This window comes from Cariama cristata, unplaced genomic scaffold (genome assembly GCF_000690535.1).
Source record: "Cariama cristata isolate BGI_N322 unplaced genomic scaffold, ASM69053v1 scaffold2023, whole genome shotgun sequence".
Taxonomy (NCBI): Eukaryota; Metazoa; Chordata; class Aves; order Cariamiformes; family Cariamidae; genus Cariama; species Cariama cristata.
Genome location: NW_009606437.1, coordinates 32676 through 46475, shown reverse-complemented (window position 1 = coordinate 46475; position 13800 = coordinate 32676). Strand labels below are relative to the sequence as shown.

At 43.2% G+C, this 13800-nt stretch overlaps 1 protein-coding gene across 1 annotated transcript in view; it reads right to left on the bottom strand.

Moving 5' to 3' along the window:
* Positions 1-13800, bottom strand: part of LOC104158639 (diacylglycerol kinase delta-like) — a 43340-nt gene that overhangs the window by 12086 nt on the left and 17454 nt on the right. The window contains 15 exon segments of the mRNA XM_009696349.1: positions 166-262; positions 1229-1357; positions 2145-2306; positions 4170-4443; positions 4598-4653; positions 4656-4690; positions 4790-4884; positions 5466-5550; positions 6274-6413; positions 7193-7301; positions 9457-9619; positions 10145-10247; positions 11769-11894; positions 12455-12561; positions 13432-13564. Coding sequence (XP_009694651.1) covers positions 166-262; positions 1229-1357; positions 2145-2306; positions 4170-4443; positions 4598-4653; positions 4656-4690; positions 4790-4884; positions 5466-5550; positions 6274-6413; positions 7193-7301; positions 9457-9619; positions 10145-10247; positions 11769-11894; positions 12455-12561; positions 13432-13564 — 1814 coding nt within the window.

Genomic DNA, 13800 nt, shown 5'->3' with positions numbered 1-13800 from the left:
TATAACTACATAAGCTGATCCTCGCTGGCACCCAGCATATTAATTCATTTACGTAACGCTGGACTGCTGCAGTCCATTATTTAGCTTTATAAACTAATCTCCTTCTCTGCTGAGGTCCATTTGGAAACACCCACTCCCTCCCTTCAACATCCTGGGCATACTCACAGATTTTCAGGCTCAGAGTTAAAGGGATCAGCATGGATCAACAATCGGCTGATGACAGAGCTCCCAGGCAATGAACCAGACATGCCAGCACGGATATCTGTAGCAAAATTGAGCGTGGGCAAGAGTGTGATTGAGAAGCAGAAAACAGGTAACTTCAATCTCAGAGACAAGATGAGAGGGCAGAATATATTAACTCTTGTCATTCACCATGGAAAGCAAACAGCAACAGTGCTTTCTTCCACTCTAGAAGGCTTAGCTCTCTCAATAAGGAGAAGGGTTTCTGGGGCTGCCTGCAGGGTTTTTGATAGACAGGGTATCACCGAAGGCCAGCAGCACAGTTGTGCAGACACATGGAAATGTGAAATCGGAGTGTATTCACTGCAGTAGCTTTTTTGCTCCAGGGTGAGACATGCGACATCCTTGCTTCAACGAGCAGAGACAGAGGAGTAGGACTGAAGTTATTCTCCAAGTTGCTCAACAATTACTGCCTCCTGCTTCTTAACTTATTAGCTGGTGACCCACAAACAGTAGCTTCGTCAGAGAGAAAGGAAATTACCTACTTCCAGAAGAAACAATTTGAACCAGTAATTCAGGGGAAGAGGTGGAAGGACAGCACGAAGTTGCTACAGAAGGTGTGGGAGGTGGCAATTCTGCTGGGTCTGTGCACCTCCAGTCACCTCAGCCTTCACATGAAGGGACTGCTGCTCCCAGTCTATGGCTGCCACTCGTCAGAAACCTCTCTCAGCAGCATCGTATCAGCCTTCTCAAGGTTACTTTGAGCTCAGTTATCTCCTTGTAAATGGCATCTAAATTCTGCCACTGCACAGTGTTAATAAAAATCTGTGTCTACGTCTCAGCTACAAACTGGAAACTATTACAGTTCCCTCCATTTTTCAGCCCTAATGGAAAGTTATCCACAAAGGGATTTCTCTCCAAGTGGACCCTGCACAAAAGGACATCAGGCAGGACATTTCACATTTCCATGTGGAGACTGCAGCCTGCGCTGCTGTCACCCATACTCCACTTGGCTGCCTCAATGGGAAGTGGTGGGTGTTACACTTACTTGGGTAGAGGATTTTTGTGTTCAGCATTGGCAAGTTGTCCCGGTTTCCTGTCTGGGGAGGAAGAGATGCAGAGCTGCCCAGTGACAAATTTCCTTTGTTTATTAGTCTTTCGCAAGGAGACTTGGAAGCTGTAAGACACAACACAAACATGGCTATTGACAAACATAACGTTGTGATTCAGACCAGCACATAGTAGCACAGCACAAGCAGCAAGACTGGGTTAGGAATCACTCAACAGCAAAACACTCTAGCCACCATAAAACAAAGAGTTGACAGAACCAGTCATGAAGAGACAAAGATGTGGCATATGTGCAGCCAGAAAACCTCACAGATTGGAGGTACCAAAATGCCACATGCAAATATTAGAAACGGAGATGAGAAAAAGCTGGTGCCAGCAGCACAACAGACAGGGTATTTGGCTCCCAATCAATACTCAGATAAGTTCCAAATATATTTGTAGCGATCAGGGATCTCTAACAAATTACTCACATAACACAGTTATTAAAGCAAACTGGCTTCTGTTCTCTGTCATCTGCAAAGGATGGCAGGGGCTTACAGGGAAATGTCATCACGTAGGTGACATGAAAAATGCTCAAGACCGTCCTTGTCCAAGCACTGAAAGCCAAGAGAACCCAGATTACTGGCTAAAGTGCAAGAAAATTTCTGAATCCTAGGCTCCATATGCTAAGATCGTGGACCAGTCATCAGAGAGGTAGCAAAAAGTGGGGTGTACGATGCACAGGCATAGAAATGCATAGAAATGTGCGAGGTCTGGCATCTGAAGAGCAATCATTCAAAAATTAGACAAAAACAGAACTTGGAAGGTAATACACGTAACGCCTCCCTCACTTTTTACAACTAACAGAATCGTAATTCGCAGGCAAAATCTGCACGGTGGCAGCCCCAGAGCAGTACCTTTCTGCTGGCTCCTCCCTTTAGACACTCCATAGCTGCTGCTGTGTGATGACTGCAGGGAGATTTTATCCTCGTTCCTCAGCTCCTTGCCCTCTTCAGAGGCTGAGAGACTAAGGAGGAAGCCCTCTTGCTCCTGGGTCTGAGCATTCTGTTCATCTACAGCTGTGAGGAGAGAGAAAGTAGGTGAGTGCCTCACAGCTCTTCTAGCAAGGAACACCTCCCACTGATGTAAATCGCAATAGGATGGGACTCTAAAGGCCCTGATTCCTTAAAGGAAAGAACAGGAATAACAAAAAGCTTTCCTGTATCATTTGTCAACTAAGCCCTGCTCTGGAGAGCTTTTGAAACTGGGCTGGCTTAGCCTCCTATTTTCTTTGCTGAGCTCTTTAGCAGTGAGGCTCTAAATAGAAGTGTCCACCTTTAATGCTACATACAGGTACGCAGGCTTCCTGAGATATAAACTGTGCTACAGGTGATGGGCTTCCATTTATTTGCATTTAGATGTTGCCAGAAATTCTAACCAGACTGACATTAAGTGATAAATTCAATGAATTTTCTCTTTGCTTAATCTGTACTGGGGCAAAAGGATAAGCCACTTGAAAAGGGCACTTAGACACATACGGTCAGGAGCAAGAAAATAGCAGTTGGTAAAAAACCATACAAACAAAGAATCAGATTACATACTTCAGAAGAAGAAAAAGAGTTTGGAGAAGTTGAACAAATACATCTGAAACGTAACTGGAGTCTGCCCAAGAGCTGTTAAGAATTAAACGCTAGCACTTTGCCTAAAGAAATCAAGACTTCCTTTGCATGTAATCAATAGGCCTTCCTCCCCAGCAACCCCTCACAGGGCACCACTCTCTGAACCGCCTCGAGCTGATCTACCAGCTCACTGCCTCTGCAGGGGAACGAGCCCCCTTTCTTTTAGTCTCTTCCCCTCCCTTCTGCCGACCCTGGAGTTCATCAAAACTATCCACAAGGCAATCCAACCCACTAGCCCAGCAGAAACAGAAACTCTTCTTGCTGGATTAAGCAAATTGGTTGGGCTCCGCAAGAACTCCAGCAAACATCAAATTGGCATAAGGTAAGCAGCAGCCAAGTGGGGCGGCAGTGAGGTCCAGACCTCTACTTCATGAGAAGCAGGCTGTTTACTCAATGTCCACCATCTCATACAACTTCACCTTCAGCATAGGTTGTATATAGTATTGCAGTGCTGGAAATCCAAGCAACATTGCAATGATCTGTAACTTACTACATGGCTGTTCACAGTGCACATTTAGGTGTGCATGGACGTCACATCTGCAGCTTCAATGCTTTTAGTCTCCAGTAATAGGCTGTAATTCCTTGGCCAAAGTTAAACCGCTGAGTTTATGACTAACATCTGGGAGACTGATGCCTTTTGAAATCTGAGCTATGGGTGTGAGCGGCTGGAGAGAGATAAATGTTAAGAAGTGGAGAAGAGGGTCACCTGCCTAGAAAGTTAACATCAGAGCAGAAATAATTTGCATGAAGGTGCGGTATTCTAACACTTTCCCAGTGACAAAGCCAGTTTAAGAAGTTCCTGCCCTCTCTTGCAGTTGTACTACTGCACTGTTTTGCTGGGCTCTACTATAAACAGATTTCTGAAACGATCCAAGTTAAAATACTTAAAATACTTTCTTCCCAAGTGTTTTCAGATCTGTTTTACAGCAAGGGCACACAAACAGTTGCGCTGACACAATTGCGGTATGGGTGGGGACAGACAGGAAATGCAAACGAACAGAGTGTGGGAGGGTAGTAACTTCCTAAACCAGCCCTGTGGGAGAGAACACACCTTGAACTTCAGGCTCATTTACCAAGCAATGTTTCAAACAGGTGGGGTTGGCAGAGATGATATTGAAACGAAACAGCCAGCCTTACTGAATAGCCTCTCTAGCTCAGGAACACTGTTTTTAATAAAGAACCCTACTCCCCTCTGGAATAAAGGAAATTTATACTTCTCAAGAGCCTGTAAACAAGTCAAAAGCAGGACTCCTAACAGGTTACCTTTTTCTGCATGCTCTATTATCTGACGAATTGCTTTTTTCAAGCTGTTTGCTCTCAACATGAGCTGTTCTCGGGGACGAAATATCTGGGGCCGTGCAGTACATGATGAGCCCACCGACCGGTCGCTAGAAGAATCACAAGCACTGCCTGACCCATCACCATCTTCGGTTTCCTCTGCGATGGTGGGAGGAGGGTTTGGCAGAGATGAAGACGCTTGAGATTCATCATTCAGCGTCTTCAGCAACGAGTCCAGCTTCTCCTTCAAGACAGAGCACTACAAGGTGAAGAAGAACATTTAAGTAGAACTAACAGTAGATTGGGTAGCTCACTGGTTTAGTGCTTGCTGAACTGCTGCTGTCCTAGTTCTTTGCAAACAGAGCAGTTTTCCACTTCAGAAGTAGAAACCCAAACAATTTTTCTAATTTTACCTTCCTGGCCATGACTTCCGATTCCTCTGAGCTTTCCGTTGCCTTCTCATATTTCCTCGAGCCACAAAATCCTTCACTGTCTCACAAAGCACCCTAGACAAAGAAGGTAGTGAAAACAAAGTCGTGTAAGGATTGTCTGAGGATCTTCGCAGTGCAACTTTCACTTAGAGCAGTTGTCCTCTAAGTACTCACTTAGCTGAGGAGATGACCACTGAGTGTTGGTCAGAAGTCAAAATTTTGGACAAATGAGCAGCCACTGAGTCTTCATAGAAGAGAATCTTCTGCACCTGGTGACAGTCAGAAACAAGCCACTGGGGTGCTGCTTCCCAACATTACAACACATGCTCTGTATATGTTGGCTATGTATATGTTGGCTCCCCAGAGAGTACCTGTCATTCTACAGGTTCTTTTTGCCCTGGGAAAGTTCTGCGGCCCAGGGCTCAGTTACTCAGTGAAGACCTGAATCTGATGAAGAAACTAATTCTGAACCTAGAAATCATCAGCAGCGCAGTTCTTAGAGTCTCTGATCAACTGTGGATCTAAAACTGGTTTTTTATGACTGTTATGCAGCCTTCCACAATTTCAACAACTTGATGTCATGACAGCACATAAAAGTCAATCATTTCCTCTCTGTCCTGTTACAAAGCATCTTCTTTTCATCCCTCTTTATGATTGTTGACTCTGGTAACCTAACCTCCATCCTCCTCCGTAATACTTCATTGACTTAAAGCCCCCAGATCTTTGTAGCTCCTGCTACACCCAAGTCACGGTTCGGGCTTGCTCCATTTGAGCTCAATCACTGCCTCCTATCTCGTCCGTTCTGAGGTTGTTGCTCCCAATCCCCTGCCCTCTGCATCTCACAAGGTACCTCAGAATCCTCACTGAAATCTTCAGTGACTGTGGAAGTGGAGGCCTGGCGAGGGAGTTTGGTTTCGTACACCATGATGCTCCACCTGTTGAAAAGGAGGCATCATACTTGTCACTACAAGGCAGACGATTTCCTCCTTCATCCAACGGACATAACAGGTTAGAACCTCAAAGCAGAACAAATTGTACTTTGGCAGGGGCATGACTGATGTAAGGAAGCCACAGAGTTGCAATGGAACTGCAGAGGGGCTGAACTGGGAAGGATGACACTATGAACAAGTATCGTACAGCATGAGGAACTTCTCTGTACTTCTCCCCTCTCTCACAGAAATTCTATGGGCATTACTTGACTCAACGTAACAGATGCCAAGATGCAACTCTAAAGACAAGAGCATTTTTAAATGTACAAAGATACATGGGCGATATCAATACTAGGGGTAAAGATGGCAATTTCCACATTCAGCTTTCATTTCTAAGCCAAACATAAGATAAATCGGTTCAAATTTACCAAGAAAAAAATTAGCTTAAAAAGATAAATCATGACTGTAATGCTGACAAATTTAATTGACAAGAGGGGACACTGGACATCAGACAATTTCACTCACTACTATTCTGTAGCAGTGACACAGAAAGCCAGACTACCTTTTGTTGCTAAAGGGTGACAGAGGATTATCAAAGAAAAAAAACACATTAACTGGCATTAGTAAGAAGTCCAGGAGCTGGGCAGAATCAAGAACCGCCCATTTCTCCTGGAAGGCTATTTTTACAGAACTCCTGAGCAGGGGAGGATGTTAGTGATGGTTACCCACCTGTCCAGCATTTTGGTACTGGCTCTCTCCAGCTTCTCCAGGATCTGCGGGAGCTGGGTATCATCGTCACAAGCAGACCCCCAGCCTAACACACGGGCAAGGTCATTCCCTGTTCCCAAGGGCAGCACTCCCAGTTGGCACTGCATCAGAGAAAAGGAAACCAAAACTGATATCCAAATGGAAAAACAAAAGCCACAAACAGCCACAAGTAACATGACTGATTCTTTACACAGACCAGTCATTGAGAAACAGCTAGTCCCAGGGTGAGGAGAAAGTAACTGGATGGGGAAAACAGCCAGAAGAGCATGCAAGTAAGGAAAAATTTCCTCCAGTTTTAAGTTGTTAATTAAAGAGGAGCGTATTACAGCTACTACGTCGAGCAGCACCTTGCTAAAAAGTAACCCCTTCTACGGCTGCACTTACGTAACCATCAGGTGGTGCTATTGCTTGTTCTGTAAAATTAGCAGAGACCTCTCCAAGACAAAATGGAAACTAATTGCACACTGTATGATACCTCGACTCCACTGAAGTTTCTGTCTATCCCAAGACTCAGAAACTACACCACGAGAATTAAGGGAATAAATGAGGAGTGTAGCCCTTGTGGAACTCCCACAAGGAGTTTCTAACTGCAGTCCTTTCTGAGTATAGATCTTTGCTGGCAGAGGAGCAGGAATAACTCAGAGCTACTCCAAAAGCTGGATCTTGTAAGAGGGAGTTGTGGAGGAGCACTGGAGACAGGAATAATGAATTAATCCAGTACTGCTTCTTGCAGAAAACTACTGCAAGAACACTGCTGTGGCAAGCTTTCGGCAGCTTCGGTCCTGGGGCAAACTACATCTGTATGATCAGAGAAAGTACTCTTCAACCCATGCTGTTATCACTTCATTCTTTCATCCAACCAAGTTCTTTGGGCAGGTACCTGCTTGTGAAGATTGAGGCTATCAATTTCGGAGAGAACCCAGCCAACACTTCCGTCCCCACCGCAAACTAGAATCCGGAAAGTGTCAAATTTCTGGAATAAGCGTAAACTACGGAAAAGGGAAAGAAAAAAGCAAGAGGGAAGAATAATCAGCTGTTACAGAAAGAAATGATAAACAATTCCAAGCTGGGTAATAAACATGGCAGATTTGCTTAAAGTAGGCTCTGATTTCGCAATGAATATGGGCCACTGTCAGATTACAGATGAATTAAAATGATTATAAATAAGGAATTACAAATACAGCTAAGCAATTTACAACGGCTCTTCACTACAGAAATGTGTCCCAGACATACTCCTCTACTAAAGCAGGGCACTTCCATCTGAATAGAAGAGGAAACAAGCATGTGATAGCTGATTATCCGTTGAATTAATTCCTTTTTGCAGATTTGCTGTGTTCAGCCTAACACTAGTTATTTGTCACTGTTTGGAGCGCTCTGATGTCAGTGCCTTCGCACTCAAGGCCACACCAATTAAAGCAAAGTTTGAAGAATGGGAACTTTATGCAGTCATTCAGTAAGCAGACAACTGTAAGAGGATGTAAAGCCTCACAAGCTTTAGTCCCTCTGGGAAAGCAACATAAATCAAAGCTCTGGCGCCTTGTCTGTCCTGCAGGCAGGCAAACAACTCACCAGCAAGACAAGTGTGAATTTCTCTATTCGCTCTTCCAGAATGTGAGAAACAACTTCTCCTTAAATTGTTTGAAACCATGCTTCTTACTGAACATCTTCGAGAACTACTGCCTGCTTCTATTTTGGTTTTGTACATATTTTTTTTAATTATTATTACCTAAACAGGATTTGCTGTAGGACACGAAAATCTTTATTTCTTCAAGCACTGCTGACACATAAAAAATAGCTATCGGAAACAACAATATCTTATGGTGGAGTTTCACTGGCACCAGCTGAGAATATTTAAATTCCCAAGAAGCAGCCTTTACCCTGTACCATCATTTCCTTTTTAAGAAAGCATGCAAGACCAGTTGTTTCAGAAGTGTGCACCACAGCTTGAGAAAATAATTGATTCCCTCCCTTCCCTTCTGTCCTGCTTAAAAGCAAAATTCCTCTCTAGAGTCAGCCCAACTGGGGAGGGGAAGAGGAAAAATATTTAACTTTAAAAGTTTTCTGTAAATTATTTATCAGCCAAACACATCCCCTGGACAGCATGCTGCAGTTTTAAAGGCCAGTGTTTTGCAATACACTACGGCAAGAAACCACAATATTTCTCAGGAGAGCAGAACCTAATGGTCACTCATCCAGGAGTGGACACTCCCAGATTTAGCACCCTGCATCTACAGTCTGAGTCACAGACTTTGAGACACTTTTAGAAAAATATGAAGGAAATTCACCTTGTATTGGTTCTTATTATAAGAAGCATCTATTCTACTTAAATACGATGTAACCGATAAACATTTGGAAGAGGGTAAATGGAGATCAAACTTTTTGTTTTAAACAGAGCTGCAGAAACGCATGAAAGGAACTGATTCCATAGCACTCACTTTTTTTTTTGTCCATAGATATTCCAGTGTAATCTGGTAAACAAGCCTGAAATGTCATCTAGATCCCAGGGCAGAACCAACTTCACCAAAAGCACTCCTAAGGGATGGTTTTCCAGTATCACCATAAGTTCTTTGAGGGATGGAAGTTTCACATACTTCCCAGGTAAGTTATTTGTGGATAAATCTCATTTTGACAATATTCATTTGCTATCTATGACATTTGTCTGTTCACCCGATTTAACTGAAGTTAACTCTCGTTAACAGTACATCATGATGCCTGTAACAAGTCTGTTTGCTGACAAGTCATCTTCTGGATTCAAGCTTTCCATGTTTGGTTTTCTTCCAGGGAAATGTTTCTGGAATTCTCCCAAAACCCCTCAAGCTGTCCTGCTGTTACCGATGAATGGAAATAATAACTTTTTCCAACAACATTTTTGGTTTTAGCTAATCAATAACATTAAACATAGAGAGAGGAAAACCCCTCCAAACTTCATACGTGTTCAGTCTTCTCCAAGGAACTGGATTCTTTGTAATATTTGTGGATAAGCTTATAACCAAATAAATCACTCATATTTTTCTGGTATTGTCACCGTTTAAGGCTGGGCCGTAACTGAAAGAAAATCTACCGAAAGGAGAAAATAGTCCTGTTTTAGCAAAACTGGGACAGCTATTTACAAGGAATGTGTGCTTCCATAGAATATCTGCTTACCCAAGGTGAGGTCCTCCATTCATGAGGTCAAAGACCTGGGCTGGATTCAGTAGCTGTTTGAATCTTCGCAGAAATTTTACGCCTTGGTTGTCTCCACTTTTTGAGTTGACAAAGACCAACAAAGGGCTTGTGCAAGAAGGGGGACAAGTAGCTTTCCAGAAACCTGTTGGGGAAAATGGAAGGGAGAGGGAAGAAAAGCCAAGAGACGTGAAGCTGCCCATGGAGATGGAGTGAGAAAAAACACAACACCCCACACCCCAGAACAGCTACAAAGAAGCTAACGCTCTCCTTGTGCTTATGGCACTCACTGGGTAAACGCCAAATGTCCACAGCCCTGCATCCAGTATGAACCACACCTCATGCTGCCAAGTGTCACACTTATCTCCTAGCAGCATGCCAAAATTTTCAGCTTCCCCAATCTTCCCAAACCGCTTCTGCAATACAGTTGTTGTCAATAAATTTTAACAGCTGCAGCTCAGCAAATACTGACGTTACAGGGTAATAAACCGAATGCAAAAGCAAAGCAAACAGTTCACTGCCACACTTCAGCGCTGCCTTCCAGTTTGGAATTTCAGCAACACCAAAAGCAGAATTCTCAGTTGCCAAGAGTCTGGCATTAATAGTGTTAGCTGAAGGGACTGTGACTGAAAGGAAGAGAAAGAAGGCACTACTTACTAGCAATACTTACCGTCTGAATCAATGCTGTTAAGAGCAGTAGGAGGAATGACAGATACTTTGCACAGCCCAAGAGGGCACTTGTTTGGTAACAACTCTTTACATGCTGTGTGTACCTGAAACCACAATTAAAAAAAAAACAAAACCAAACCATTCAGACCCTTCTGGGCACTGTGGTATAATTCATAAAGCCACCCAACAAGAGGTTGTAAAGGAAGAGTAAGACAGGAAGAAGAAGCAAATCCAAGGAAATGTCAATTGATCAAGTTATTTTAAGAATTATCTAATCCGAGTCTTCTACTAATTCTGCTCTTTCCATTAGTATGTACTTTTTCTACTATTTGAATTTGTGAGACTAGCACTCTGAGTGCTGAGAGGACCAGATAACAGATTCTGCGGCTTTAAGAGCCCTTAGGCATTCTGCTTTCAAAATCCCAGCCTCAGTTGAGAGATGAAAAGTAGCAACAAAAGAAAAAGCTGGGAACTCAAGAAAACAAGAAAGCAAAAAACAAAGCAAGAAGACACGAAGGACATAAGAGGTAAGAGAAGAAGGGATTAATAAAGTTACCCCAAAAAAGGAAATACAAAGTAGAGTAGGGCACTTCAGTCATTTCTGGTACATGAAGACTGCAAGGTAGAGCATTCGCTTGGAGTTTGAGTCCCCATTCCCCACATTACAAACACAGATTTTGTGGTATTTCTCTTATTAATATTATAGACAGCTGGAAACATAGCAAGATCTGCATCATTGCAGTGGTTAGGCAAGAGAAACCTATTGCAATGGGAAGGGAAATTGCTATTATTAAAATAGCTTAGTATTCTTTATTGTTCTTTTTTTGCTGGACCTTTTCAACTTGTAGAAATGACAAATAATGGCCCCTTAAAACCAACATCTCCCATGCCGGCGGCATTGATTCATACCTAGCGTAATTAGATTCTTCTATGAAAGCTCACCATCAAAAGAAAATGAGCTTGAAGAGAAGCCAGATACTTGTTTCAGGTCTCACTTTTATGCATCACAGTGATACTTTTCAGCACAAATTTAAATTTCTATCTCTTGCAGGCCGTTTATCATCTGGAGAAAGAACAATAAAGTTCTTCATGGAGCACCTCTCCTATGAGGACAGGCTGAGAGAGTTGGGGTTGTTCAGCCTGGAGAAGAGGAGGCTTCGAGGTGACCTCATTGCAGCCTTCCAATACCTGAAGGGGGCCTATATGAGAGATGGGGACAGACTTTTTAGCAGGGTCTGCTGTGATAGAACAAGGGGTAATGGTTTTAAACTAAAAGAGGGTAGATTTAGACTTGACATAAGGAAAAAATTGTTTACAATGAGGGTGCTGAAGCACTGGAACAGGTTGCCCAGAGAGGTGGTGGAAGCCCCATCCCTGGAGGCATTCAAGGTCAGGCTGGATGGGGCTCTGAGCAACCTTATCTAGTTGGAGAAGTCCCTGCTCACTGCAGGGAGGTTGGACTAGATGACCTCTAAAGGTCCCTTCCAGCCCAAATGATTCTATGATTCTAAACACTGACAGAATGGTTAGAGATTTCATTTTAAGTAAATGTCATTCAAAGAACACACCAAAGAACTGATCAGGGACTATCCTTTTACTGAAACGATCATGTTTATTCAACTCACCATGGCTTTGCACCAAAGGCAGCGCCAGTCTTGCAAACGTAGGACACTGCCACAGGTTTTATCACACACAGTGCATTTGGCACTCACAGGCAGGTTTCCCTCCAACCACTGATGTGGCATCGAGATCTGCAAATGGTACAGAGGGAGAGAAGCAATATGGACTTTCCAGAGCGCAACTCAAGGGCGCGGGATGCACTGTGGCACTGAGACATACAGACAGGTAAGCCTTTACATGCATTGTTTAAGGACAGCAAAGGCAATTTCTAAAAAACACCTGAGGACCTCTTTTCGCATTTTACATCACACTTGGGCACAAAGAGGCCAGGTGACTTGCCCCAGGCTATCCAGGAAACACTGACTTGCATCAGACAACCCATAAGCTAACATACTGTTCCAACCACTCATTTATTTTTCCTTTTGCCAAAACTCAGACCAGGTTCACCATGCCTCCAATTATTTAACCTCAACTCCCTTGGTCCATAGCAGGAGTCTCTTCCTATTAAGGAGCTCTTGCTACCCTGGTTGGACTTTTCACACAGAATCTCATGCTGTGACAGTAAATGCCTTTCCCACATCGCTAACACATAAAGGTAGAATCTGCTATTTGTACAGTGAAGAAAGCTGTAGAGCACATGCCAGTGCTTCCATATTAAGATAAGACTAGAAGAGTCAAGACTAACGCCTACCCCATCTTCATCCTCAATGATATCCTTCCCGATAGAGGCCAGAGTTGTCCACTTGCAATTATTGGTTGCCCGCACAGCACACCGCTTGTGGGCTTTAAACTTGCACACTAGAGAAGAAGAGAAGAACATATGAATCCCGCCTCAGAACGTGTAATGTGGCGGTCTGTGCAAAAGCCTCCCCAAGTGACCATACTTGGCTCCAGAAGAAAGCATGGGCACATACTACCCTTGTTAGTACTGCCAAAACTATCAGCTCTAAGCGTACTGAATAAGATGAGCTAGCTATTAGTTCTTGCCTTGTCACTTTTGCCAGTTGCTCATATAAAGCTTAGTTATCACCTTGTTAAATTTGACATGATTTACATAGTCATACACTCCTGCATCCTTTTACACAATGTGGGTGCAACTTCATTCATGCTACAAGTATGAGCTTTACGCAGCCAGGCATGTCTGCTATCCCAAAGCTGAAAAAGAATAACCTCCTGGCATTCAAACACTTAACGAGGATGTTCTTACAAATATGGTTATTCTTATCACCAAAAGTATTCTTAGGAATATTCTGATACCTCAGAAGTACATACCTGTTCACTTCAGAAGCATGACTTTAATAAGGGATGGCAGTATTTGGGTATATGGGAAAAAAAAAAAAATCAGCTGTATCACTATCAGGTCCAACACTAAAACCAGAATGAAAACATCATCACATCTATTATCCTTTTACAAAACGCCAAGATCCTGATCTTGACTTCTGCAGGAAAATTCTTTATGAAGCCAAAGGGATTCAGCAGCAAAGGCTTCAGCATCAGGTCTAGAAAAGACCTCCAGTCTCATACACAGCCTGCAGCTCTCTCAAGTTTATTATGCAGCATTCTTCTACACCTTTTTGCAGACTGTTAACAACAGTCCTCTTAAATTATCTCTGAACATGGTACTGAGCTATAAAGACAGCGCTCGCAAAAGAGGAGATGTGTGCTTACCTTCACAGGAGAGCCCATGTGATGTGACTCCAGATAATGCCTCCCGACACACATTGCAGTATGTTGGCCGAGCATGTGAGCAGGCGTACCAGTTATGCATCCCTGAGAAATGGTCCATGCTGTACTGGGTAGACTAATAAAATAAATGTATTACAGCAAAGTCTAAAGTAGAGCAACAAGACTTTTTCCTTAAAACAAAGATTTGCACATAGCAATCAGGAAAGGCAAAAACAGAACACTTTTACTAGGGAAGAGTAGGCCACAGGCAGTTTACACTAGCTATATATAGTGTTTATACACTCACTGTAACTTAAGAAGGTCTGTAGGCCAGAACGGACTACTTGAAGAAGCAGCCACACCTTCATTCCT